This window comes from Mustelus asterias, chromosome 19, assembly GCF_964213995.1.
Source record: "Mustelus asterias chromosome 19, sMusAst1.hap1.1, whole genome shotgun sequence".
NCBI classification, from domain to species: Eukaryota; Metazoa; Chordata; class Chondrichthyes; order Carcharhiniformes; family Triakidae; genus Mustelus; species Mustelus asterias.
The window spans coordinates 3,694,519-3,720,688 of record NC_135819.1 but is presented as its reverse complement, the minus strand read 5'-3'; the positions used below and the strand labels follow the sequence as shown (position 1 = coordinate 3,720,688).

At 40.9% G+C, this 26,170-nt stretch overlaps 1 protein-coding gene across 7 annotated transcripts in view; it reads right to left on the bottom strand.

Moving 5' to 3' along the window:
• Window positions 1-4,499: 4,499 nt before the first annotated feature.
• LOC144507683 (MHC class II regulatory factor RFX1-like) overlaps window positions 4,500-26,170 on the bottom strand; it is a 131,269-nt gene continuing 109,598 nt past the window's right edge. For all 7 annotated transcript variants that reach the window (XM_078234871.1, XM_078234867.1, XM_078234869.1 and 4 more), the window contains 3 exons: window positions 23,781-23,934; window positions 23,241-23,286; window positions 4,500-20,668 (listed from right to left, as the gene is read on the bottom strand). In XM_078234871.1, the coding sequence (XP_078090997.1) occupies window positions 20,511-20,668; window positions 23,241-23,286; window positions 23,781-23,934 (358 nt within the window). In that variant the 3' untranslated portion in view covers window positions 4,500-20,510. The remainder of the gene's footprint in view (window positions 20,669-23,240; window positions 23,287-23,780; window positions 23,935-26,170) is intronic.

The window sequence follows — 26,170 nt, the reverse complement described above, 5'->3', positions numbered from 1 at the left end:
TCACTTGCTTGACCTCCATACTAACTTTTCCTGATTCATCTTCCAGGAACACCCAGATCCCTCAGTACTTCACAGATCAGCAGTCTCTCTCCATTTAGCTAACATATCGCTTTTCTATCCGTCCTGTCAAAGTGGACATCTTCCCACATTATTCTCCATCTGCTAAGTTTTTCACCCACTCACTTAACCTATCTATATGCCTTTGTAGCCTCCTTGTGGCCTCTTCACAACTCACCTTCCTACCTATCTTTGCATCATCAGAAATTTAGCAACCATTCAGTCCCTTCATCTAAATTATTGATGTAAATTATACATAGTTGAGGCCCGAGCACTGTATCCTGTGACACTCCACCCATCACATCTTGCCAATCTGAAAATGACCCATTTATGCCTAACCGATCCTCTATTAAAACTAACACGCTACCCCCTACACCATGAGCTCTTATTTTGTGTAGTCACATTTGATCTCCTCCTGGAAATCTAAGTACACCACATCCACAGGTTCCCCTTTATCCATGTTTCTTGTCACTTCCTCAAGGATAAATTAGTCAAACACAATTTCCCTTTCACGAAACCATGTTGACTCTGCCTGATTGCATTGAGATTTTCTAAGTGCTCTGTTATAACCTCCTTAATAATAGATTTTCCAATGACAGATGTATAGTTAATTGACCTGTATTTTCCTGGTTCTGTCTCCCTCTCTTGAACAGACAAGTTCCATTTGCCATTTTCCAATCTGCTGGAACCTTTCCAGAAACTCTGGAATTTGGAAAATCAAAACCAGTGCATCTAATACCTCTGCAGTCACTTGTTTAAGATGTTAGGATGAGTTCAATCAGTACCGGGGATTTGTCTAACAATTTTCTCAATACCCTTTCCCCTGGTGATTGTAATTGTTTTAAGGGCAACACAGTGGCAAGTGGTTAGCACCGCTGCCTCACAGCACCAGGGACCCGGGTTCGATTCCAGTCTCGGGTCGCTGTCTGTGTGGAGTTTGCGCATTCTCCCTGTGTCTGTGTGGGTTTCCTCCGGATGCTCCGGTTTCCTTCCACAGTCCAAAGATGTGCGGGTTAAGTTGATTGGCTATGCTAAATTGATCCTAGTGTCAGGGGGATTAGCAGGGTAAATATGACAGATTACAGGAATAGGGCCTGGGTGGGATTGTGGTTGGTGCAGACTCAATGGGCTGAATGGCCTCCTTCTGCACTGTAAGGATTCAATGATTCAAGTTACTCCTTCCCTTTTACCTCTTGATTCACAATTATTTCGGGGATGAGAAGGATTACGGATGGCATTATTTCATCACAAAGGTCTACACAATGAGGACAGACTAGTCACAGGGTTTCAGCGTATTGAAGTTTTTGCCGAGGATCATTGCACATTACGATTTACATCAGTACGTATGAAAACAAAGCCTCTGTTAGAATATATGTTAACGGGTCAGAGGAGACATTAATGTCACCCGAGAAAAGCTAGGAAACTCCATCATAAAAGGGATGATAGAGCCTTTCACAACTCCAGAATGTTCGAGCATTTTATAGTGGTTTTGAAGTGTAGCCATGATCCCACATATTGCAACGAGATAATGACCAGATAATCTACTTTAGTGTTGAGGAATAAATATTAGCAAAAGCACAGTGGTTTTCTAATGATCATGGCACCTATTACGTCTACTTGGAGGGCTGATGATCTCATTTGAAAGGTAGCACGTCTGACAGTGCAGCACTCCTCCAATGCCACACTGGTCTCAACCGGGATATGTGCTCAAGTTGAGCCTAAAATCCTCTATGAATGGCATGCTTTGTCTGTATAGCACACAAGGAACAATACTTTTCGCTGTATCTCTATACATGTGACAATAATAAATCAAATTAAATTAACCTGTCCTGGTCCCCCCATGCCGACACTATAGTTAAGAAAACCCACCAACGCCTCTACTGTTGCAGAAGGCTAAGGAAATTTGGCGTGTCAGCTACGACTCTCACCAACCTTTACAGATGCACCATAGAAAGCATTCTTCCTGGTTGTATCACAGCTTGGTATGGTTCCTGCTCTGTCCAAGACCGCAAAAAACTACAAAGGGTCATGAATGTAGCCCAATCCATCACGCAAACCAACCTCCCACCCATTGACTCTGTCTACACTGTCTCGGCAGAGCGCCAGCATAGTTAAGGACCCCATGCACCCAGGACATTTTCTCTTCCACCTTCTTCCGTCGGGAAAAAGATACAAAACTCTGAGTACACGTACTGATCGACTCAAGAACAGCTTCTTCCCTGCTGCTGTCAGACTTTTGAATGGACCTACCTCGCATTAAGTTGATCTTCCTCTATACCCTAGCTATGACTGTAACACTACATTCTGCACCTTCTCCTTTCCTTCTCTATGAATGGTATGCTCTGTTTGTATGGCGCGCAAGAAACAATATTTTTCACTGTATGTTAATACATGTGACAATAATAAATCAAATCAAATCAAAAGATCATGTGGCACCCCCCCCCCCCCCCCCCGAGGAAAGAGTGCCACCACTGGTTTACTGTTAAGGAAAATAGGACTGGACTTGGACTAAAGGGTTGATACATTAAAGCGGGAGCAGAAACTACCACATGAACCAAAATAGGTGTATTGTGCTCACTGAGTTGAAATATTTATTGAGCAGCCCGAGACAAACAATGATGCAATGGAAAATCTGTGCAACCACAATAATCTCTCCCCCAGTGTCGATAAAACTGAGATCATCATCGACTTCAGGAAGTGTAGTGGAGAACATGCCCCTGTCTACATCATTGCGGACAAAGTAGAAATGGTCGAGAGCTTCAAGTTCTTAAGTGTCCAGATCCCCAACAACCTGTCCTGGTCCCCCCCATGCCGACACTATAAGAAAGCCACCAACGCCTCTACTTTCTTAGGAGGCTAAGGAAATTTGGCATCTCAGCTACGACTCTCACTAACTTTTACGGATGCACCATTGAAAGCATTTTTCCCGGATGTATCACAGCTTGGTATGGCTCCTGCTCTGCCCAAGACTGCAAGAAACTACAAAGGGCCGTGAATGAAGCCCAGTCCATCATGCAAATCAGCCTCCCATCCATTGACTCTGTCTACACTTCCCGCTGCCTCGGAAAAGCAGCCAGCATAATCCAGGACCCCACGCACCCCGGACATTCTCTCTTCTACCTTCTTCCATCGGGACAAAGATACAAAAGTCTGAGGACAACCGACTCAAAAACAGCTTCTTCCCTGCTGCCATCAGACTTTTGAATGGTCCTAACTCGCATTAAGTTGATCTTTCTCTACACCCTAGCTATCATTATACTACATTCTGCTCTCTCCTTTCCTTCTCTATGAACAGTATGCTTTATCTATGTAGCACGCAAGAAACAATATTTTTCACTGTATACATGTGACAATAATAAATCAAATCAAATCAGGTTATAAATGTTGGTTCTGATTATTGCCTTATTTTGGGTAATGAATTCATTGCTCGATGTATAGATTACCTTTCGAATGGTGAATTAACCATACTGACATTTTTTTGCATCTTTCTCATGTAAATCTTTTCAGCAGTATACTGTCACAGTGCTATTGGAAAAGGACACCTTTGGAAATAGATATGAAATAAAGAACCAATAAAGTGTCTTTCAAGATCTCAGAATGTTCTAGACATGCCCCACAGCCGTTAAGTATAGTCACCTTTTCACATCAAAATGGCTAAACAGCTTATGAATTTTCTTTGTAGAATAGATACTACTGTATAGATCAAACAGAGCAAAAATTGAATTTAAACTTAACATTTGGATAATTTAGTTTGGACTAGTTCTTTGTGGAATTATCAAGATTTAGAATGAGAGTAGGGGAATGGAGCTAAAACTCTGGAAAAAATGCAGCACTATAGAGTATTTCAGTTTAAAGTTTATTTATTAGTGTCACAAGTAGGCTTACATTAACACTGCAATGAAGTTACTGGGAAAATCCCCTTGTCGCCACACTCCTGTTCGGGTACACTGAGGGAGAATTTAGTATCTCCAATGCACTTAACCAGCACTCTGGGAGGAAACTGGGGCACCCGGAGGAAACCCACGCAGACACAGGGAGAATGTGCAGACTCCGCACAGACAGTGATCCAAGCCGGGAATCAAACCCAGGTCCCTGGCGCAGTGAGGCAGCAATGCTAACCACTGTGCCACCGTACCGCAATTATCATTCAAGATGAATTGGCCTGGATGAGGCAACGATGGATGACCTTCCACATCCATCTCGTGATCTTGAAGTCTCCTCAAAATCTCTCTTTTGAACCATTCAATCACTGACCTCCACAAACTCTTCTAACTGCTGGATATGCATTGCTTCACATTCCCTTTCTGTTGTGAAGTGCTTGAAGACATCTTGATCTATTAAAACATAGCCCAAGGTGTTAGAAATGTTCAAGTGTGACCAACTTTTGATTTAGGTAGTACAGCACCAGCTAGAAATGAGAGATCTCGACTCCAGATACAGTGAAAGGCAGCAGCCAGGTGAGTGTTATACCTGCTCTTTTATTTAAAAGGAACACTACAAAAAGTAGAAAACAGCTTTTGCACCAGGACTAAACACTCTTACAAATGCTTACATATCACCCCAAGCTGAATTACAACATTAAACAGCGCAGTCTCAAATACTGCTTCCTTCTCCTAAGGTCCATAGTTCAGCGAAAGCTGATCAAAGCACCCAGTTTACAACAAAACTAAGCATTTTTTTTTGTTTATACAAAATACAATATTTACTTTTCCGATACAGAACAGCGTACAACTATATATCACAGATGTATCTCAAAACTAAAGTTCCAACAAATAAGGCCATAATGGTTCTGAAACAAATATATCAAATAATCATTTTCTTTTCACAATGCACCCAATATTAATACAACGTGTAATAAAGATTATAATTACATACAAAAGCACAGAATTTCGTTTTGTCTTTCAAAACTATATGCAATTTTGAGTTACAAACTGGTACAACAAATATATTACAAGTGCCTCCATTAACTGCAAAATACATTAATCACATCACACACTCTATCTGGAAAAAGGAGAAACCAAAATCCTACAAATGGTTTTAATTTGATATTAAGGATTAACAAAAGGCAACGAACTGCTCTGCTGTTGGGCTCATCAAGTTGGCCAGAATTCTGTGAAGCAAATTCAACTCATTGCATTGGCATCAGACGAGTGGCGGAAGTAGAATGGGTCCTGTTAAACATCAGGTCTACGCACCACCTTCCCACGAACTTACCTTCAGATGGTTTGACAGAGGCACTTATCTTAGTTTGAGCCTGTAATCTTTAAACATTCTCAACATACTAGAACTATGAGCCATCCGTTAAGTTCTGGAGTGCAGGGAGTAGTCGAGAGAATGTACCCCTCACAACAGAGGTAAGTCTCCTCTCACGATCACAATAGAATTCATAAAATCAGCTATTTCTGGCGTTAAAAAACAAATGCAAGGATATCCATTTCTTAAACACCTGCTCATAATTTGGATATTTATACGATGCAGCATACTGAATGTGAGTGGGTTGCTGCAGAATAATGCAACATGCTTCAGTGTAGACCTTGCTTAGTGGTTTCCTATTGGAGTCAGATATATGGGAGGTGACATCTTTTTTAAATGAATACCTGGGCTAAGAATCTTTTTGGGATTTGGTTCTATGGCTTTGCTGGTAGTGGGTTGGATATCTTCTTTGTACTTCCAGCAAAGGTACATTGACAGAGCAGAGGAGTAGCAGCAAGGAAATTACTGGCTGTGCTCTCTGAAGAGCCCTGTGCTTTCAGGTGTAGATCCCAGAAATCTTAATTCTACCAGTTTTATATGCCGAAGGGAACACACCAGTTTTTCGATCCAGTTGATATGGGATGGACTGTGGCCATACAACATATTAGTTGTAATCACAGTGAAACCCAGAGATTGGCTTATATCACACCTTCTTGACTGAAAACAGATGTGGAAAGGCGCTAATACAATAATTGTGAGTCTGGAGTGTCAAAAATAATCTGGCTACAGATTTTAAAATAATATTGGATCATTAACCAGATACCAGTTGTGTACAGGACAGAAGCTGCAGCTACAATCTATTCCTATAATTCACTAAATTGATTTACAGCCGAAACAAAAATTGAATCATGAATGAATTGGAGTAGACTATATTATCCAGGTCACGTCATATGCTCAGAGTGGTGGTCGTTCGCTAAAGACAGACTTTAACTTTGAGAGTTTTACCCTTGGTGCATGTACCGCAGTGTTCATTTCTACCGCTCTTGGTATAATCTAACAGCCCACCTGATGGCACATTTTACAAAATTTTGCATACAACTTCAACACTGAAGTAAAAACAGAAAATACTTGAAATATTCAGCAGGCCAGGCAGCATCTGTGGAGAGGGGAGCCGAATTAATGGACCCGATTTTAAAATCACTCAAAACCCATTCGCATGCAGTTAAATTAGGGCCCATCAAATTTTTAAATCAACAAATATCCCCCGACCTGCTGAGCATTTTCTGCTCTGATTTCAGATTCCCAGCACCGTTGTAATTTGGTTTTGCTTAATACAGAATTGTTTACAACCATGAGTGGGAGGGAGAGTTCCATCCACTGATTGAGATGGTTCACACTTCAGAGGTGTATTGATGCATGCTCAATCATAACAGTGACACACGGAATTTTACCAGCTGAACGAGTGTGAACTGAGTCGTCTGCAAACCCACTTTCTTACGTAACATTCCCAATGGACAGTTGACATTTGTACAATTGCACTCAGATCACAGAATATACTTTTGACAGTTTGAAAGTAGTTCACTGGGACAGAATTTCATTGGGACACAATTTCATTGGCAATTCTTTTCAGAAATGTCACATTCAATTGTTGAGTGGGATTTAAGTTATAAAATAGTTGAATAAAAGAGCTACTTCTTCCAGTGATCTTTTTAGCACATTGACATCCAAACCTTTTCGACACTTCTTCTCAAATTTTACCTAAACCCCAAGCAGGAGGCCTTCGCTAGCTGTGATAGTCATAGTCAACATACTAACACTCAACATCTTAACACAAGTGCGTGAGCTGGCTACAGCCAGGATTCACCAGTGTATGTAATTTAAAAAGAGCTACTGAATTGAGATTAAAAAGTTAAATTAAGGAATAACCTGCATTTTAATAACACCACACAAGTTATTTTCTGCCATTCACCCAACTTCCACAGCCATCAATGCCAGTCTCTGTTGACCAATAATGCTACCCTCTCTCTTTTCCAGGGGAAGTTAACCCAAATTGAAGAAATGCATACTTCAGGGAACAACTGATTGTGAATTCAAAGTCTTGTACTTGCTTTTGCTAGTTGGTAGTTGTCACTGGACTGAATGATAAGTATGGTATCTATCGATGTGAATCACACATGGTAGCTATTTGGCAGCATTCTCGAATGTCCTTCACTTAAAAGACACACTTAGCATGTTCTCCTTTCCACAGGACAGGGGAGATCTCCAGACATTCTTTCTCTCACCCGAAAGTGACATAAATGCCATTCTTATAAATGAAACATCTCTTACACCATCACATGTGAGACATCCATTAATATTCCAACCTAGAAAATGAAGTTTCCTTTTTATGTTCAAACACAGAATTCAATTTTGGGCAATCATTGTGAGATTGAATGATTCAATTCCATAATCAGAAGTCTACACACTGATTGCCAGAATAAGCTGTTAAGAGCGTACAGAATAAGAGTGCACAGAAACTGTATGACTGATGGTTAGTTTGCACTGAGTGTAAAAGAAACATACTCCAAAAAAAATTGGACAAATAAAAGATAATTCTATTGACAAGTAATTTCTGCGCTTTCGAGCCCTGTTATTTATACTAGGACTATAGTTTAATTCAACTGTTTTTATTTGTGCTACAGATGTTGAGTAAGCCCAGTTTCCTATTAAAATTTCTTTGCTTCCTTCCAAGAGACTGTAAGAGGAAGAAACAATTAGTTATTTTGGAACTGGTGACTGGGCATTAGCAGCTGAGCAGTCTAGGGAATAAAGCAAGATCAGAGAGGCACTACATACAAATATAATTTCCTTATCAATACATACAACTGTATTAGAAACAATTGATTCAAAAGAAATTTCAGCACAAACAGGATTTGTAACTGGGAGCCCTCACTGGTCACACTGCTCTGTGTCATGCCATGTGCAATGTTCTGTAATCATTGGAGACCTCACCTATCAATGTAGCCAATTAATTTATCAGAGAATCCCTACAGTGCAGAAGGCGGCCACTTGGCCCATCAAGCCTGCACTGACAACAATCCCACCCAGGCTCTATCCCTGTACCCAGGCCCTATCCCTGTAACCCCATGTATTTACCCTTCTAATCCCCCCCTGACACTAAGGGACAATTTAGCATGGTCAATCAACCTAACCCGCATATCTTTGGACTGTGGGAGGAAACCAGGGCATCGGGAGGAAACCCACTCAGACATGGGGAGAACATGCAAACTCCACACAGTCACCCAAGGCTGGAATTGAACTTGGGTCCCTGGCGTTGTGAGACAGCAGTGCTAACCACTGTGCCACCGTGCCGCCCTATACACCTACTTGATTATTCACCTGGAGAATAGAACTGCTGTATTCTAAACATTTTATTGGTATCTGAGGATCAATGAATCATAACAGACCTGGGATTATTTTCACCCTCCTTGTGACTTAGTCATGAGTTTGTTCAGGCACAGGGACCAACGTCCATGTGTGGATATCAAGGTTTGGGCTTTGCTCAATTCCTTCTTGCAGTCAAATATCCAGCCTTTGTGCACTATCAAGGCTTGCCCTGAATAGTGACCATCTGGGTGTTTTGGAGACCAATAGTATCGTCGCACTTTAGGCTAGTTTCCTACCCCTCACAATAAGTACACAGAAAGTTTAACTCCATCACCAAGTCAACACATCTAGAAGAAGGTGACAGAACTGATAGTTAAATTAAACAAGAAAAAGGCTGGGAGAGGAGGCAGGATGGCGTTGGGCAGCTCATTGCTAGACATTTTAAGCTCATATGGCTCCCTTCTCAATTTATCTCAAGTTCAACACAGTTAGAATATGAACAGCAGTGAGTAGTTAGCTCACACTTTAAGCACCACATAAATAGTGCAGAAAATTATAAAGGACAAGAGTTCCATCTGTATAAAAACTCAACAGCCTACATCTGGCAAGGAAAATTGACTTAATTTTTCCATTTTATTTTGCTGGAGATCAAAGAAGGTCTAATAAGTCCAGGAGAGAGTCACAGTTCTTGGCGAGGTAGGCGGGGATCGTGGCACTAAGTTTACGACGCTGAGGGGATTATGTTTATTGGTGTGAATTTTCTTAGCATAAGAATAATCTCCTCAAGAGCCAAGAGCCTGTATCAATAGAAATAATAATTGACTGGTCCGGGGTTGGAGGTAACTGTTACAAATGGGGCTGTTGCAGAAGGAAAATGAAGTCAATATTGAAGAGAGTGCTACAATTTCATTTTCAAAGGAGATGCCCATTCCCTAATGAGCTTCACACAAGAAAGGAGGGCCTGGTTACTAGGGCCTAGTTGTGTGACAATTGAACCTGACATTAATTAGTGGCATAAAGAAGTGAAATCACTGCTAGATCTGGGACTGCATTCTTCAGAGTTTGTCTCAATCAGTACTTTGTGGCTAGTTCACACACCCACATAAAAATTCGAAAGCATTTTTTAGTGGGATAATATTTTTAATACAGGGAAACGTCACTCTGACTGAATTTAGCACTGAAGCCAAAGGGCACTGATGATTTATGATGAAAGATGAAGAAATTGTGTGAATTGTAGAATATCTAACACTCTCTCTTTCAACCTTACATCCACACAGAATGCAATTTGGTTGGTGCCTTAGAGGGGCATTGTCCAAGGACTGGACACAATACACTACTGGTGCCTCTATCCAACCTAGAGTCTCATGTTCTTAACTTTCAAGTTGAAACTGATTCTATTGCTCATATGAATTTCAAGATCACATTTCTGCATTTCAAGAATTAATGCGTCCTTTTGATAATTTCAAGGAAAATCCTATTCAAAACGAGAAGGCACACCTACCACCAATAGAAGCTACTTGCAAAGCTGGCTTCAAAACTCCACAGCTTTCTAAAAAGACAGCCACTGACACGGACTGAAAGCAAGCTAACTCCAAAATACAGCAGCAACAAAATCAAGGAGCACACTTAGTCCAATAACCTGACAGACCTCAAAACAGAAACAACCACAAAAAGGATTCAAAAGAACATATTTAAAGAATTGCTGGATTAAAGAAGTAATTCATTGATGATTAACCATTGCAAAATACCAACTTAACAGTGAAATGAAATCCTGTATCCTCGTGTTGAAAAACAAATTGAGGCATAATATAGAATCCCTACAGTGCAAAAGGAGGCCATTTGGTCCATTGAGTCTGCACTGACCACAATCCCACCCATGCACTCTCCCCATAACCCCATGCATTTACCCTAGCTAGTCCCCCTGAGACTAAGGGGCAATTTAACACAGCCATTCCACCTAACCCGCACATCTTTGGACTGTGGGAGGAAACTGGAGCACCCAGAGGAAACCCATGCGGACACAGGGAGAACATGCAGACTCCACGCAAACAGTGACCCAAGCCGGGAATCGAACCCAGGTCCCTGGCACTGTGAGGCAGCAGTGCTAACCACTGTGCCACCTTGCCGCCCCTATATGTTATATGCAGGAGGGGTTGGGGATGATCACAGGACTTCCAACAGATATTCCAGATCTCCAGAATCCAGCCTTGCGGTTTGCATGTGTAATTTACATGAATGAGGGAGAATCATCGATGGATCTGCAAATGCTTCTTTTTCAGGGATTTAGACTTCAAGCAGGATGATGGACAATACTAGGTTATTTTATCACAGAAAGCGTCTGGAAGAGGGGGAAATAAATATGTTTCCCACCTTCTTGGTAGCCTTCCTCTTTAACCTGCGTTCTGGACTAGAATGCAGCATAACCTTTTAGGTGCTGCTGATAGGGATCTTATGTGAAATAAATTGGTCAATCCCAGCACACTGATGGAAATGGGCCCAATGCATAAAAATACCAGAAACGGACAGAAATTCATCTTCTCAAAAAGAGGTCAGTCACAATGATGGATAGTGGAGGAAAAGTAGAGAATTTTATACATCCACAAGGCCCTGCTCCCATGACAGAAAGAGGGTTGTTAAGTGAGATCACTGCTTTACAACTAATCCATGAAAAATCTCAAGCATGTGTTTGGTCTTATAAATGATCTCAAAAGTGACGACGTGTCCCCAGCACTGGTAATCTATACCTCGGTGAACCTCTCGCTCCCACATCAATCTAAGAGAAAAACAGACGGTCTAGATATGACATACTAAGGGGGATTGACAGATGAATGGGTAACATTGTGTTTGAAATTGGAAAAATAATGTGTCAATGGATAGGATACAAGATAGCCGAAAGCAGAAGCACATCAAGCCAACATTAGCTGTGGTGTTTATATGATTTGGTGGGCAAGCTACTGTTCTTGACAACAGAAATCAGAGCTTTCAAATATTTCAGCAGGTTCACTTATCTATTGCCACTTGGCTCACAATCCTCAATCATAATTCAATATAAAGTTTAAAGTTTATTTATTAGTGTCACAAGTAGGCTTACTTTAACACTGCAATGAAGTTACTGTGAAAATCCCCAATCGTCACACTGCAGCGCCTGTTCGGGTACACTGAGGGAGAATTTAGCATGGCCAATGCACCTAACCAGCACGTCTTTCGGACTGTGGGAGGAAACCGGAGCACCCGGAGGAAACCCACGCAGTCACGGGGAAATTGTGCAATTTTTGCACAGAAAGTGGTCCAAGCCAGGAATTGAACCCTGACGCTGTGAGGCAGCAGTGTTAACCACTGTGCTGCCCTTTGTAGACTTATAATCAGAAACTTTCAAATTAAACATGCAACCAATAATATTGTCCCTAGGTTTCGAACAAAGGTACAAAATACAATACTGCAAATTGCTACCATGTAGTTTTGCGTCACAGTTTAACAGAACGTTTCTAACTCATTTTGTTTCCTTTTATCGAGTCGGGTGACAGTTGCCACATCTTATAAACCTGAAAATCGTACTGCTGATCTAAATAATCATGTGCGCTTGAAAGAAAATTCTCTATTGCGAAGAGTCCACTTAAAAAGAGTGGATTTGTTTAATTGCACTTGAAAAGGAGAAAAAAAGCATAAGATAAAACAATTAATTCTGATACATATGGAAATCGCCAGTCAAGCTTTTCCATTGTTGCCTTATTGAAGTTTGTACAGAAAAAATACATATATAATTAGTCACGAGAGATTTAAGGGGACATTAGTTCTGAATGAATTAACAGAAAGTTGAATAGCCAATTGTTAACCCGATTATCTTCGAGAAGTTTGGCTTTGGGCTGTGACAAGAATTCCATATTCAAATTCCGCATGGGCTTCTTCAGATATGATGAAACTATGGAAAAATACAGTCAAGTAATCTTGTACTCAGGAGGGAGCTTTCATCCTGAATTACATCATCATATTGGAAGAAGCCAATATAAGATTCACCCCTGAGCTTTGGAAAGAACATTGTAATCCAGACTGGAAAAGTAAACCCCAGCACTGAGTAATTATTCAGCTAACATAAATTAGAACCAAATTTACTTGGGTTTATCTGCAGTCTGAAAATAACTGCGATCTAAACTTTAAAAAAAAAATTAAACTCCATTAAAGATTTATTCCTTAAAGTTTAAGGAACTGGTTTGGTCATTCCTTTATACTACCAAACATTTGTTTATACCAGAAAATTACCTTCATTTATACCTTCCACCTATTGTACCTCCTTTTCATCAACTTAAGGGAAACCAGTCACTTTACAACACTTTCCCACTCACCAACCTTTACTTCCACCTTCATCCTCAAGGTTTATGCTTTCAAGAGAGAAAAAAAAGTCAGCATCACAGAATGCAAAAGTCTGAACTCTGGTTAAAAATCCACCAGTCCTGCCAAGAGTAGCCCTTCAAGTAAAATTAAAAATAACAAGGTTAATTGTTATTGCTAACGTTCCTACAACCACTTGGACACAAGACTGTAAGGAATTAGGTCTCTTGCGATCGCGCAGTTAAATTATTTTAATGAAAGATAATTGAGCATGTTGGTGATATAGTTTAGCATTAATAGAAATTAAATTAATAACTCATGTTTTGGTCTTCTAACATGAAGTAAAGGAATTGCTTGTGGGAACTGATAAAATTGGCTTTGTATTTATTATTGGATTGAGAGTAGCTTGAATAATTTTGGATTGGCTTCCTGAAGGGTCCTTTTGAGGAAAGGTAGGCCAACAAAATTTGGTGCAAACTACATTTATATGAGCCACCTTTACTCTGCCAAACCTAACAAAAGAGAGCAAATTCTTCAGCATGTATTTATTGCTTCAGAATTTTGCACTCAAGTCTTAACTGACCAAGCTGACAATGGCAGCACTATACAATCTAGAAGCCAAAATGAATCATTGCGAATGACTGCACAATCAGCAGATGTACAGTTTCTATCGCAAGACCACTGCTACAGTTCTCACACCAATCAGGCATGGGTGTTTACCACTGCATCAACTGGGTCACTTCACACCAAGCTTTGGCTCAGATTACTAACACCCCTGCAGAGCTGGCAAGAAATAATTCAAGGAGCTTCCAATATTATAGCTGCAAATATTTTACATTTGAAAATCTTCAATGCTGTTTTGTATTACACAGGCTGGAAACAACACAACTTCATAATTATTATCAGAGTCAATACGACTCACTTTGAAAAGAGACTTTGGGCATAATGTTAACTTTTGGTGATATAAGATGGGCGGAGTGTATAATGAACAGACAATTTACACCTCTATTAAAGCCAATGAAAATAATAGGTGGGGTATTTAACCGGGTGTATCGAGGCAGCCAATCCAATAGTGCTTTTATAACACCATTGCTGAAAGTTAAAGGTAGTCCCTTCACCTCAGGGTTGAATTAGAGGCATACAGTTATCTTGCTAAACTACCACTCCTGCTGCCATGTTACCGCAAGCTAAGATTAATTCAATATATACTTTTTAAAGTATTAATTCTTTTATCACAGGGAACAACTTCAGTGCAATACGAGTTATTAACTTTGAGTACAGAAAATAGACAACGGGCAGAGGAGTAGAAACATATGGCCCGATTCTCCCATTGCGGCCTGCAACTTTTCTGGCGGGTCCGGTTGGGAGAATCGCGTGTCGGCCTTTTTCCAGGATTTGCGCATGCACCGGGAACGCATGTGTGTCTCCCAGAACGGGAGAACAGTCGCAGTAGAGACCACGCTGGAAACCAGTGGTAAGAGAGGTAAGTCATTTGAATCTTTTTTTAATGTAGTTTAAATATATTTTGCATGTGATTATCGGGCCCGATTGCATATCGCACCCCGCCAGGAGTACTTCAGTCCGGCAGGGTTTAAAGTAGCTCCCCACGTTCGGGGAACTAGCGGGAGACCCTGCTGGAGTGAAGGGGGAGGCAATCGGGGCCCCTCCAGGGGTCGGGCGGCAGGGAGTGGTGCCCCCTGGACATGGGCACCCTGGCATTGTCAGCCTGTGCCCCCTGGCTGGGGGCCGGTGGGCTGGATATCAGGGCGGCGGGGAGGGGTCAGGGCTGCCGGGAATTGTTATGGGGGCCACGATCGGGCTGTGGGGGGGGGGTTTGAGGGGCAGCACTGCGGGGGTGCCAGGCTGGCCAGCAATTGAGCTGGCCAGCAAACGGGGAGACTGACAGATTGGGGCCACTGCGCATGCGCAGAGTTCCAGAACTGTCAGATTCCGGTGCAAATAGGCCTCACCCCCCTGGTTTTTCATGAGATGCCCGATTGTGACCTCTGCATTGCACAGAGTGGGGAGGTTCGAGCGTGAAGCTGCACTGAAAAAACAGTCGTGATCTAGAACAGTTTTCCCACCAATTCAGCACTTTTGGGAGAATCGTCCCCATAATATCAGCGAATCCAAATGCAGTAACCTGTCCAGATGACGGCCACATCAATCAGGTGTGCGGATAAAAGCAAGCCCAGGGAAATAGATCTCTTGGTACAGGTAGCAGGCTTTCAGATTGGAAATAATCACTAAGCTTAAAGAGGAAGCAACGTTTGAGGGGACATATTGTTCAAAGTACTCTTTCTTTCAAGAGGAGAAAATGACCAGCAGCTCAAATTTAATTTTTTTCAACATTTTTTTTATCCCTTGTGTGGAGTTCCATACCTATGACACAAAATTACTCCAAGTATCCAGTAATGTTTGCATTAGATACAGCGTGGGAAGGACAGTCCCGCACAGCCCAGCCAAAGCAGTGACTCACGCTGGACTGAAACAGTATCTCTGTTGTTCTTAATGAAGTTGCTCAAGGATCCATGGGTGGATTTCTTCTACTGACATCACTAGCTAGTAGCACAGCACAGAGAGAGAGACGGTGTGTACCGCCGGGTGAATGGACATTTTCAGAGTGGAATCAAATGGGTTTGAGGTAGGTTTGCTTCCTCCTGTAGCAAGTGGAGATCCTTTGGATAAAAGGCAATGCTCTTGAGAACACCTTGCCACCGTTTGCAAATGCTCTAATTATTTAATCTTAACTACGAACAGGTGAAAAGACAAGAAAATAGGTCACTCAATGCTTGCCCTCCCCAACTATTAGTAATGATAACTGTCAGAGGATTATGAAACAAGGAAAACATTGATGCCGGTTATTGAACTAATGTGCATCTTCTGGGGCTGGTCACATTGCAGGAATTCATCACAAAACTCAGCATTACATCTTACCTCAGAAATCAAAAAAGGGTTAGTTTGGAGGGTCAACTGCCCACTCCACTAGTTGTTAAATACTTAAACATCCTTGAGCGTTTTATGTAGATTTTAAAAGATAAAAAAATCCTTAACAGAACTTGCAACAAAATTTCCTAGTCACAGCTGATCAAGACATCATGTCACAGTGTCCTTGCTTCTCCTGACATGCTCTGTTGGCTGAAGCATGACCATATTGTTATGATTTGGACTTTGAAGCACTAATCTAGACACATTGGACAATGAGGGCATTACAAACACTGGAAGATTCTGCATTTGGGACCATATTCTTTCCACTTTTGATTAGCTGATGACCAAACATGCCCAATGCGTGAGTGTCTTTGGTGTTATCTCCTCCCCTAATCGGGCTGTTTCTCTGTATGGCCTGTCATACATCCTTCCCTTGCCCTCCAAATATATTCCTTTCTCTCCTGACTTGCAGTCAATTTTGTTTAATTTCTATTTCAAAATTCATTTTCACAATTCTACCTTGGGCCAGGTGAAAAGCCAATTTTGGCGAGGTAAAAGCAAACAGCTCAGTTTAATGGCTAGAAAAGTTACTAGGACTTAGAAGAAACAAGTTCTTGGATAGCTCTTTGAGAACTATTGTACTTTTTTTGCATCCAAATACAAAAAATATAAAGTGATTCAAAGAACTGCAGTTTGTTCTATTCAGCAGTTCTTACAGACTACACAGTTGCATCACTAAGCTCACAAATAGGAAATAATAATCTGAATTCTTATTTTGGTTTCTCTTAGAAATTTCTGTAAGGCAACAAAAACTAATTCAAAATGGCGATCGCTCATTGAATAGAGGGAAAGCAGAATGAGGGGGTTTTAAAAAAAGCCAAAGTAAGTTAATGACCAATGGATAATGACAGTATGGGCCTTGATGAAAGAGGTTATGCGAAAGGCTTGCAAAGTCAAAATGTTGACTGATTACTATCCAGTGACGCCTCCGATAAAATGTGCATGTATACATTAGGTTAAGACAGAATCAGGTTCAACTGCGGTGCCACACATGGTCCAGCAGCCTGCTGGCACTCACTGTCAAGGCTCACTCATGGAGAATGACCACGTGTGAGGGACATCACAGCATCACCGCACTGACTGTATTCCAGCACGAGTCAGTAGTTTCAGCAGACGAGGGAAGAAACGGAAAAAAACTGAAACTGAGAAGAAAACATATAGGGCGCGATCTTACCTGCCGTTCACTCCATGCCTCGCTGCAACGAGGTCGGAAAATTTGGCAGCCAGCCAAATCTCCGTTCACTGTGATAGGATGGGAAAATCCCACTGGCATGAACGGTGGGAAGATTCCGGCCATAATTTTCTTTAAAATATAATAGCATTTTGAGTTTTGGGTCCCAATAGGCAGGAGTCCCAAAGAGTTTGCAATTATTCACTGTATACTTTCGATGGTTAGTTGGATAGAGCTTGGTTTTAGCTAAGAAGTTCCACTCTTCCTCAAAGAGAAGGGGTGGAATTTTCCCATCCCATTCCCTGCGATACCGAAGCAGGCAGGACAGAAAATTCGGCAGACCAAGTAAAGGTCCATTGACCCCAGATGGGAATTTCCAGTCTTGGGGTGCGTGTGGCCGGAAAATCCCACCCAAGAGGTAGGGTTTTCCGGTCCTGCCTGCTGCTGGGATTGTCCAGTCCTGCCGAAAGTCAATGGACTTTTGGCTGGGCTGCTGGATTTCCCATGGCAGGATCGGAAAACCCATCCAAGGTTCAAAATGAACACAAGGAAGCCAGAAAAATAACAAGCTCCATTCACTTTCTCTGTTAACATTGTTTCCTGGGGTGTTGGTAATTTTAGTAATTACAGAAGGCTGCGATACCTGATGAATCAGCACATCATGCTTTTACAATTTATCCACAAACAAGAAAACTAATTTTAAAACAAGCTTTGGCTTGGCACAAGTGAACAAAAAAAAAATTCAACGCAAGCTTTGATTTGTTGGGGGTGGAATTATGGTTCTCCCTTGCTTTACGATTGTATCTTGTTAAGATGGTACTAAAAAATATTCAGCAGGTAGATTGGGAAGCTTAATGTTTTGCTTAATAAATGATGAGAACACTGCTGGCCTCAAACAGTGATCTTCATCGATTTAAATACAAGATGCAGCATGAGGACTAATATTGTTGAATTGGGCTTTCACATAGATTGTCTACAATCTCATAATTCATTAGCTTGCAAAGTGTGGTAGGTCCAGCAGAGCAAAGGTAATCAGGACTGTGAGAGAGAAGGCAATGGGAATATGGTGCTAACAACCTCTATCCCCTTTACTGTAACATTTTAACAGGGACGTCCATGCTGAACAGAACAAGAGTAATGAATCTGTTATTCAATGGGAAACAGAAACTCAAAATTCCATTAAACACTGCATAGTACCATTAATAATTAAATTAAGTCGAGATATCATACAGGAAGATGCAACCAGTCCTGAATCTTTTGTCAACAGATCAGCAAAATCGTGTTAGTTGAATTATCCTTTTCACTGACCAAATCATGTCACTGATGTAGGTACAATAGGTTTGCACCCTGATTGTTCCTGTTGTCTAGCAATCCTACTTTCATTCCTATCGGTAGTGTGAAATGATGCAGCATGACTAACATTTTCGGTGAGCTCTCCCAACACGCTCTATTTTCTCGCCCTTTCAGAGATTCCAGGTTCATCTCCTGCAGATTGTGTATGCACCGTGCAATAAGGAAAAGCTTTTAATTTTCTGAACTCCTAATTCTCTCGTATTCTGGACTTGCAATTATCTCAGTCCCAATGAGGAGTGTCTTACTGTATTCAATAATGCCTGTGCTTTTATACGGGGACAGAAGGAGAGCAATTTCTTATTAGCTGTGTTACTGCAGGAAAACTATGGCTTGACTATTTTCCTTAGAAAGACTAAGAATAGAAAATTAATGTTCATCTTTCAGCCAGAATTTCCTATTTTTCAGGATAGAGCCTCATTGTGCTCTGTTTAATGGTCAATTCTTCAATCCCATGAGCAGTAACTGGGGTCACACCAAGAGGAACAGAGTCAAAGGATAGAACAGAAACATGGAATAATGTGTCATATTTGTTGGATCTGACTAGAAATAAAAGTTAATTCCAACAGCAGCAGAGGTAAATGCACCATCCAAATGGTTAGTAATTTACCTGTGTGAAAGTCAAATAAAAACCCACATGTGTGAAGTCAGTGTTTTTTTTACACATACCACCCACTGCCACTGCACAAGATACTGCATGGCCTTTCCAAATGTGTCCAATAAATATGTTTAACTATTAAAACAAACTAATATATTAAAAACAAAAGCCCATACAATAAACACAGGAACTCCTCTAAGATCGACTTATTAGTGTGAAAGTACCGTAATATTTGTCAATCTAGAATGAGTTATCTTTGATTCAGTTCTTCTCCATGTCCTTAGTTCAAACTGGCAGCAGATTAACTGCTGCTGAAGCTGTTTGCGTGATTAATGAGCTTATAATTCTTTAAAAATTTGAATATTTAAAATAACATGTCGAATTTGACCTTCCAGTCTAGTAGGTTCCACAGTTTATTTTGCCTAAAGTGTGCATCAAAGGCCCAAGTACCAAACATACTATTCCTATACCTGTACAATGTTTGAAGTCTCACAACAGCAGGTTAAAGTCCAACAGGTTTATTTGGTATCACGAGTTTTCGGAGCGCTGCTCCTTCATCAGGTGAGTGGAGAGTTGGGTTCACAAGCATGGCATATATAGACAGAGACCTTCTTGGAGATCCTCTCCACTTTGAGGTTTGCGGTGTCGGTGGTAGCCATGATGTGGACATTATCTTGCAATTGCGTCTCTGTCTATATGTGCCGTGCTTGTGAACCCAACTCTTCACTCACCTGATGAAGGAGCAGTGCTCCAAAAGCTCGTGATACCAAATAAACCTGTGGAACTTTAACCTGGTGTTGTGAGACTTCTTACTGTGCCCACCCCAGTCCAACGCCGGCATCTCCACATCATGTACAATGTTTAGTAGTGCTAATAAACTTATAAACTGACTTCATTTGAGTTGAAAGAAAACCAGCATTTTGTTAGAAATTCTAGTGGGAATTTTAATTTCTCCTTTCATTTTATTCCAGTGGCAGCAAACAATACGCGCTGATATACTGTTTTTGTTTGGAAAATAAAAGTAAATGTAGCTGAATGAGATGAGATCATGGTGTTTGGGCAATAGGCTACTGTCCTACATGGCTCGATGGTTTTCAAAGAAACAATACAAGCAGCAGGTTGCAAAGGATGCAGCACACTCCTGAGCTAGGTAAAGCTTCAGTTTCTATATATTCTGAGAGTTGAGCAGCATTGAACTTTGTAACTGTGTAAAAAGATTCATTTGCCAACATACTCTACTCTTGGTGCCCAATTTTCTGAAAGGAAATTTCTTCTTTTATTTCTTAATACAACTCATATAAATAAATGTTGAACTAAAATAATTTTGGTAGATGTTTTGAGATTCGTGATAACTATTGACAATGTCTTTCTACGCAATGGCAATTAACTGCCATGGATGGTAAGTGAACCGTGTTAAAATTCAAGTGAAAGCTTTCCTCTTTTTTGTCCTACATTTTGTTCTCAGTTGGTTGGTGGCGCTTGGACGAACACGCCCCTCGAATCAGTCCTTGGCAGTTTGGCTGGTGGCTCCATGGAGTCGGTCACTAATGTGGGTTCATTGTCCATTGGAATTTCTTGTTGACTGTCATCATCACTTTCTTCTTCCTCCTCCTCCTCATCTGATTAAAATGGTGTAAAAGGAAAATAAGGCAAATTCAGGTTTATCATATTCAAGTAAATAAATAATTTGACCCTTCCTCCATAAAATTGGTTTCCTTCATTCGGGACACTTTGCTGATATTCTTCCCAATCGCTTGGATCATAAATCGACAACTTTGAATACCGACCAGAAACACTTCACTGGAAACATCCATTGCAAAATATTGGTCAGAATTCTCTGGCCGTTCACGCCGGTGGGATTCTCCAGTCCCACCGGCAGCGTGCCCCCGCCTGCAGGTTTCCTGCCGGCGTGGGGGTGCCATCAATGGGAATTCCCATTGACAGCATCAGGACCAGAGAATCCGGCCGCTAGCAAACAACGCGCCACCTCCCACTGGCGGGAAACACACGGCTGGAGAATCTTGCCCATTATTTGGAAACCTCAAAGAGGCCTCAGGGCACAGCAGGAAGTGGGAGCCTCAGACAGACATTAAAGTCCCTATTGCTTATGTAAACGTGAATAGAATTGGTACAGGGAACGTTTTGCACTGGGTTACAAGGAAGAAAATGAAATTACATAATTACAAGGTTAAGCAAACCTCAAAGTAAAGACTGCTTAAGGAACATATACTTTGCATACAGTTGTTAGCTTTGTTGGGCACAATGACAAAAACATAAACTTGGTTGAAGTAATTTAAAAGTCCACATTCCTGAATAAGTAACAAGCATTGAATTGTCCACTGCTTTTAACATCAAAAATATCCCAAGCAAAAGAGGAATAATTGGAAAGGTGACAGGAGAAAAGCTCAGCCAGACAAGTGGGTTTTGAGGAGGAAAAGAGATGAGGTGATTTACAAAAGCTATTTTGGATGTTGGGGAAAGCATTCTAAAGGCAAAGCTGGGGTGAGGGACAGATACACCAGTAGCTGGAGAGTTGCATGGACATGATGGACTGGCGAAGACTACAGATATAGGGAGGAGACTGGCCACAAAGAGATTTAAGGGTGATCTAAACTGGAGTAACTGAGGACCAGAAACCAATTTAAGAGAGTGCGTGAGCAGCAGTTGGTGAGCAGCAGTTGGTGCAGGATTGGACATGGAGATAGAACATAGAACAGTACAGCACAGAACAGGCCCTTCGGCCCACGATGTTGTGCCGAGCTTTATCTGAAACCAAGATCAAGCTCTCCCACTCCCTATCATCCTGGTGTGCTCCATGTGCCTATCCAATAATCACTTAAGATGCCCAAGGTCTAATGGAGCTGGAATCAGATAGAGATCAAACAGAGTACTGAGGCTGCAAACAGTCTGACTTGGCTTGACACATTAAATGAGGAAGGGGATGGAATTGGTAGTCAAGGTACAGGACTTGGGCAGGGGCTGAAGATAATGGCTTTGATCTCCCTGTGCTTAACTGGAGAAAACAGTCGCTAATCTGAGACTGGATCTTGGGCAAATACAAAGGCAGTAATAAAGTCAAAAGAGGCTTGGGGGGAGGGGGATAGAGCTAGTTTAGGTAGCGGCATGTGAAAGATGATTCCATGATCACTTAGGAAGAAGTGAGGACCAAAGATAGATCTTTGAGTACTCCAGACTATGGGGAAGGAGGGAAACCATTGCTGAAGCCGCTCAGATAGATATGGGCAAAACCAACCAAGGGCAGTCCCTGAGCTTGACAACAGGAGAGACATTGGATGAGGTTGGTGTGGTTGACTGCATCAAAGGCTGCAGGGAGGAAGATGACCACAATCACAGAGGATGCCTTTTATAACTTTCCTCTTAATTGTTCTGGTACTGTGGTAGAAGTTGAAACCTGACTGAAGAGATCCAAACATGGAGTTGTGGGAAAAATCATTGTCGATTTGGGAGGTGACAACATGTTGAAGGTCTTTAAGACAGTAAAGAGGTTAGAAATTAGGATAATATACTTTAAAAATGCAGGCTCAGTGCTAATTTCATTTGGACAAAAATGACAAAACAGAATCGGATTATTCAGCCCAACCGGTCTGCGTTGGAGTTCATTCTTCACATGATCAATAGTTGAATCCCAGAGCTAATATTGGGATGAATATTATCTGACCTGGTTCCATACACAGTCCTAAACCTCAGGGTTAATGCAATGTGGTGACCGGCCTGATTTCATTCCTACCTCCTCATGTTCTACGTTTTATTTCATAATTATCTTACATATGAATCCACAGATCATGCTGTTCCAAAGAAAGTGCTTGCACAGAGATACTTTAAGGAGTTTGGAGGATGTAGTGCATATTATGGATAAATGACTGGCACCTAGCAACAACGAGCAGTCACAATATACAGTACCAATAAATGAGGGAAACAGGCAATCATCATTCCCAATTGTGGTTGTTGAGTCAATGTAAATGCCAAGAGTAAGGATGCAAGGTAATATGTGGATGAAGATATGGGGCTCGCAGTCCAAATGCTTGGTATACAAATGCCTCTCACCCTCCAGATTTGTATAAATAATCAATCTGGCCCAAAGTATTGGGTTAGAAAGCTTCCAATGCTACAAACTCAATTATAATAATAAACAGAAGTGTTAATTATTTAGTGTTCAAGCATAGTACCTACCTTTGTCAGGGTCCAAAGGGTTTAAAGCACGTCCAAGATCAGCAAACTACAATATAAAGAAGGAAAATGATTTACTTTGTCTTTAATTCATTGCGTCACAAAACTGGAAGAGAATTGGAAGCAGTTCAAGACATGGAGTGCTTGATTAACAGCCTGATGTTTAAGATGGTCCACTTGTGATTAACCATTTAATATCATTATAAATATTTGACCACGTTTCGCAAAATCAAGATTTGAATAAAAATATTTCATTTGTTGAATGCATTTGCCATTCCTTATGCCTATACGCTGATATCTGTTTCACAGATTTACAGATGTATTTACTCAGTGTTAAAATGTTATTCTGCCTTATTTTTACACAAGATAATTAATATTTATTCTTTTTTACATTTGGAAAAACGAACAGTATTTCAACAATGATAGAAGCTAAAAAAGGTTTAGCAAACAACATTTATATCAGCCAGAGTTCAGCACATCCCCAATGAACAAATTTAAACATATCCAATAATGAGAACCTGATGGAGGCAGGATGTGACTTACCTCACCCATGACAGCAATGGGTGTTTCTCCCTTTGCTTGTGCCACACGGTGCTCTATCAGATAGTACATGTATTCATCATACAGAAGGCGAATGAGATGAAAGGACCCAAAACTTGCTGCACTCCTCAAAGTTAAATCCCGAATCACCATTGAACTGAAATAAAAAGAACAGTTCTTCCTGAAGTCCTTTTAAATGCGTTATCAAGAAGAGCTCCTCACTGTACACTCTCTGGAGGTATATTTTCATCCTTGAAATCTCTAAGTATCCCACATCAGATTTTGACTTGGAAAGAAGACAAAGTGCTATTATAGTTGGTTTCTATTTGCCACCTACTCCTTAATTATCTGACCATGATAGGAAATTTATTGGGTGGAGATTATGATAGAATCATAGAATGATTACAGCACAAGAGGGGGCCATTTGGCCCATCTTGTCTGTGAACCACCACAACAGCAACTTAGCTAGTCCCAAACACACGCACACACCGTTTTCCCATTGCTCTGCAATTTTTTCCTGCTTAGATGCTTATCCAAATCACTTTTGAAAGCCATGATTGAATCAGCTTCCACCATGGTCTCAGGCAATGTATTCCAAATCTAACCACCCACTCTGTTTAAAAAAAAAAGTTTCTTCTCATGTCGCCATTTGTTCTTTTGTCATTCATCTTAAATTGGGATCCTCTGGTTCTCAAATGCTGATCTGCCAATGGGAGTGATTTCTCTCTACCTACCTAGGCTAGGCCCCTCCTGATTTTCAACACTTTAATCAAATCTCTCTATGGAGAACAACCCCAGCTTCTCCAATTTATCCTTGTTACTGAAGTTCCTTATCCCTAGAATGATGCTTCTAATTCTTTTCTGTACACCCTAAAGGTGTACAAAATGTAGTGTCAGAACGGGACAAAATACACCAGTTGAGGCTGAAACTGCAGTTTATAAAGGCTCATCATAACTTCCTTGCTTTTGTGAACTGGGCCTATTTATGAAGCCCAATGTCCCATATGCCCTTTTAACCACTTTCTCAGCCTGTCCGACCACCTTCAATAATTTGTGCACATATACCCCCAGGTCCTGCACCCTTTTTAAAATTGTACCCTTTATTTTATAATGCTTCTCTTTGTTCTTCCTACTGAAATGTCTCATTTCAGTTCACTGTCACATGTCTGCCCATTCCACCAGCCTGTCCACTATCCTAGTTCACAATACTTCCAACTTTGTGTCATCTGCAAATTTTGAAATTGTGTCCTACACACCCAAGTCTGGGCCATTAATATACATCAAGAAAAGCAACGGTCTTAGTCTTGACCTCTGGAAACCGCCACTGTACACCTTCCTCCAATCCAAAGAACAGATATTCACTCTGTTTCCTGGCAATCTTCCAAGTTTGTATTCGTACTGCTCCTATATCTTTTATTCCACAGGCTTCAACTTTGCTGGCATGTCGATTATGCTGTCCTTTATCAAACACTTTCTGGAAGTGCACCACATCAAACAGGTAACCCTCATCAACCCTCTCTAGTTACCTCATCTTTATTCATTATTGCTTTGACATTTATTCCCTTTTTTTCTTTTTAATACATTGGGTTTTTAAAAAATTCATGTTTCTGAAATTTGCTGATTGGCTGCTTGAGTGAAAAAAAATTTGAAACGTGACCTTCCATGTAAAAGACTGGACAAGCCTGCTTTAAAACAAAACTCCCTGGATTAAAGTCACCGACAAATAACGAGTTATTCTAGCATTGATAAACATCATTGAATTTTTTTGTGGGGGGAGAGATCCAAGTCTCCCAATATAATCAGAATGTTTTATTCTCACGGGTATGGAACGAGGACTAACACTCAGACATACTAGTCCCCTTTTATACTACATGAAAGTTAGAGGGTTAATTGGAGATGCTTATCTGTATCATAACTTTTTTTTGCTGGCTTGGAGCCAGTTCACTCCAGTACTGTGTGGAGGATCCCAATTGAAACACAAATGCCACTTTGTCTAACTGAAATCCTTTCAAGTTAGATGTTCTGTATAGTTCTTGTTTTGCCTACAAAACAAGTGACCACATTTTAAAAAGTAATCCATTGTATATAGAATGCTTTGGGGCAGCCTGTGGATCAGAATGTTTTTTTTTAAATGGGAGTCTATCTTTCTTCCTCTTTCTTCCTTTAAACCACGTACTTGTGTCCAGAAATCATGGCAGACACATCTGGAAGCAGTGGAGTTCAAAGTGAGGTAACGTATTTATTCGAAGTGAGGTAACATATTTACTGTCCTGTAACATACTATAGATAGAGAGGCTGTCCCTTCATAAACAACTCAAGAGCATGCTAATGGAACAATCAATGTTGCTATGGCACAAACCTTTCACTCTGAAAGACATGCATAAATACTGGTT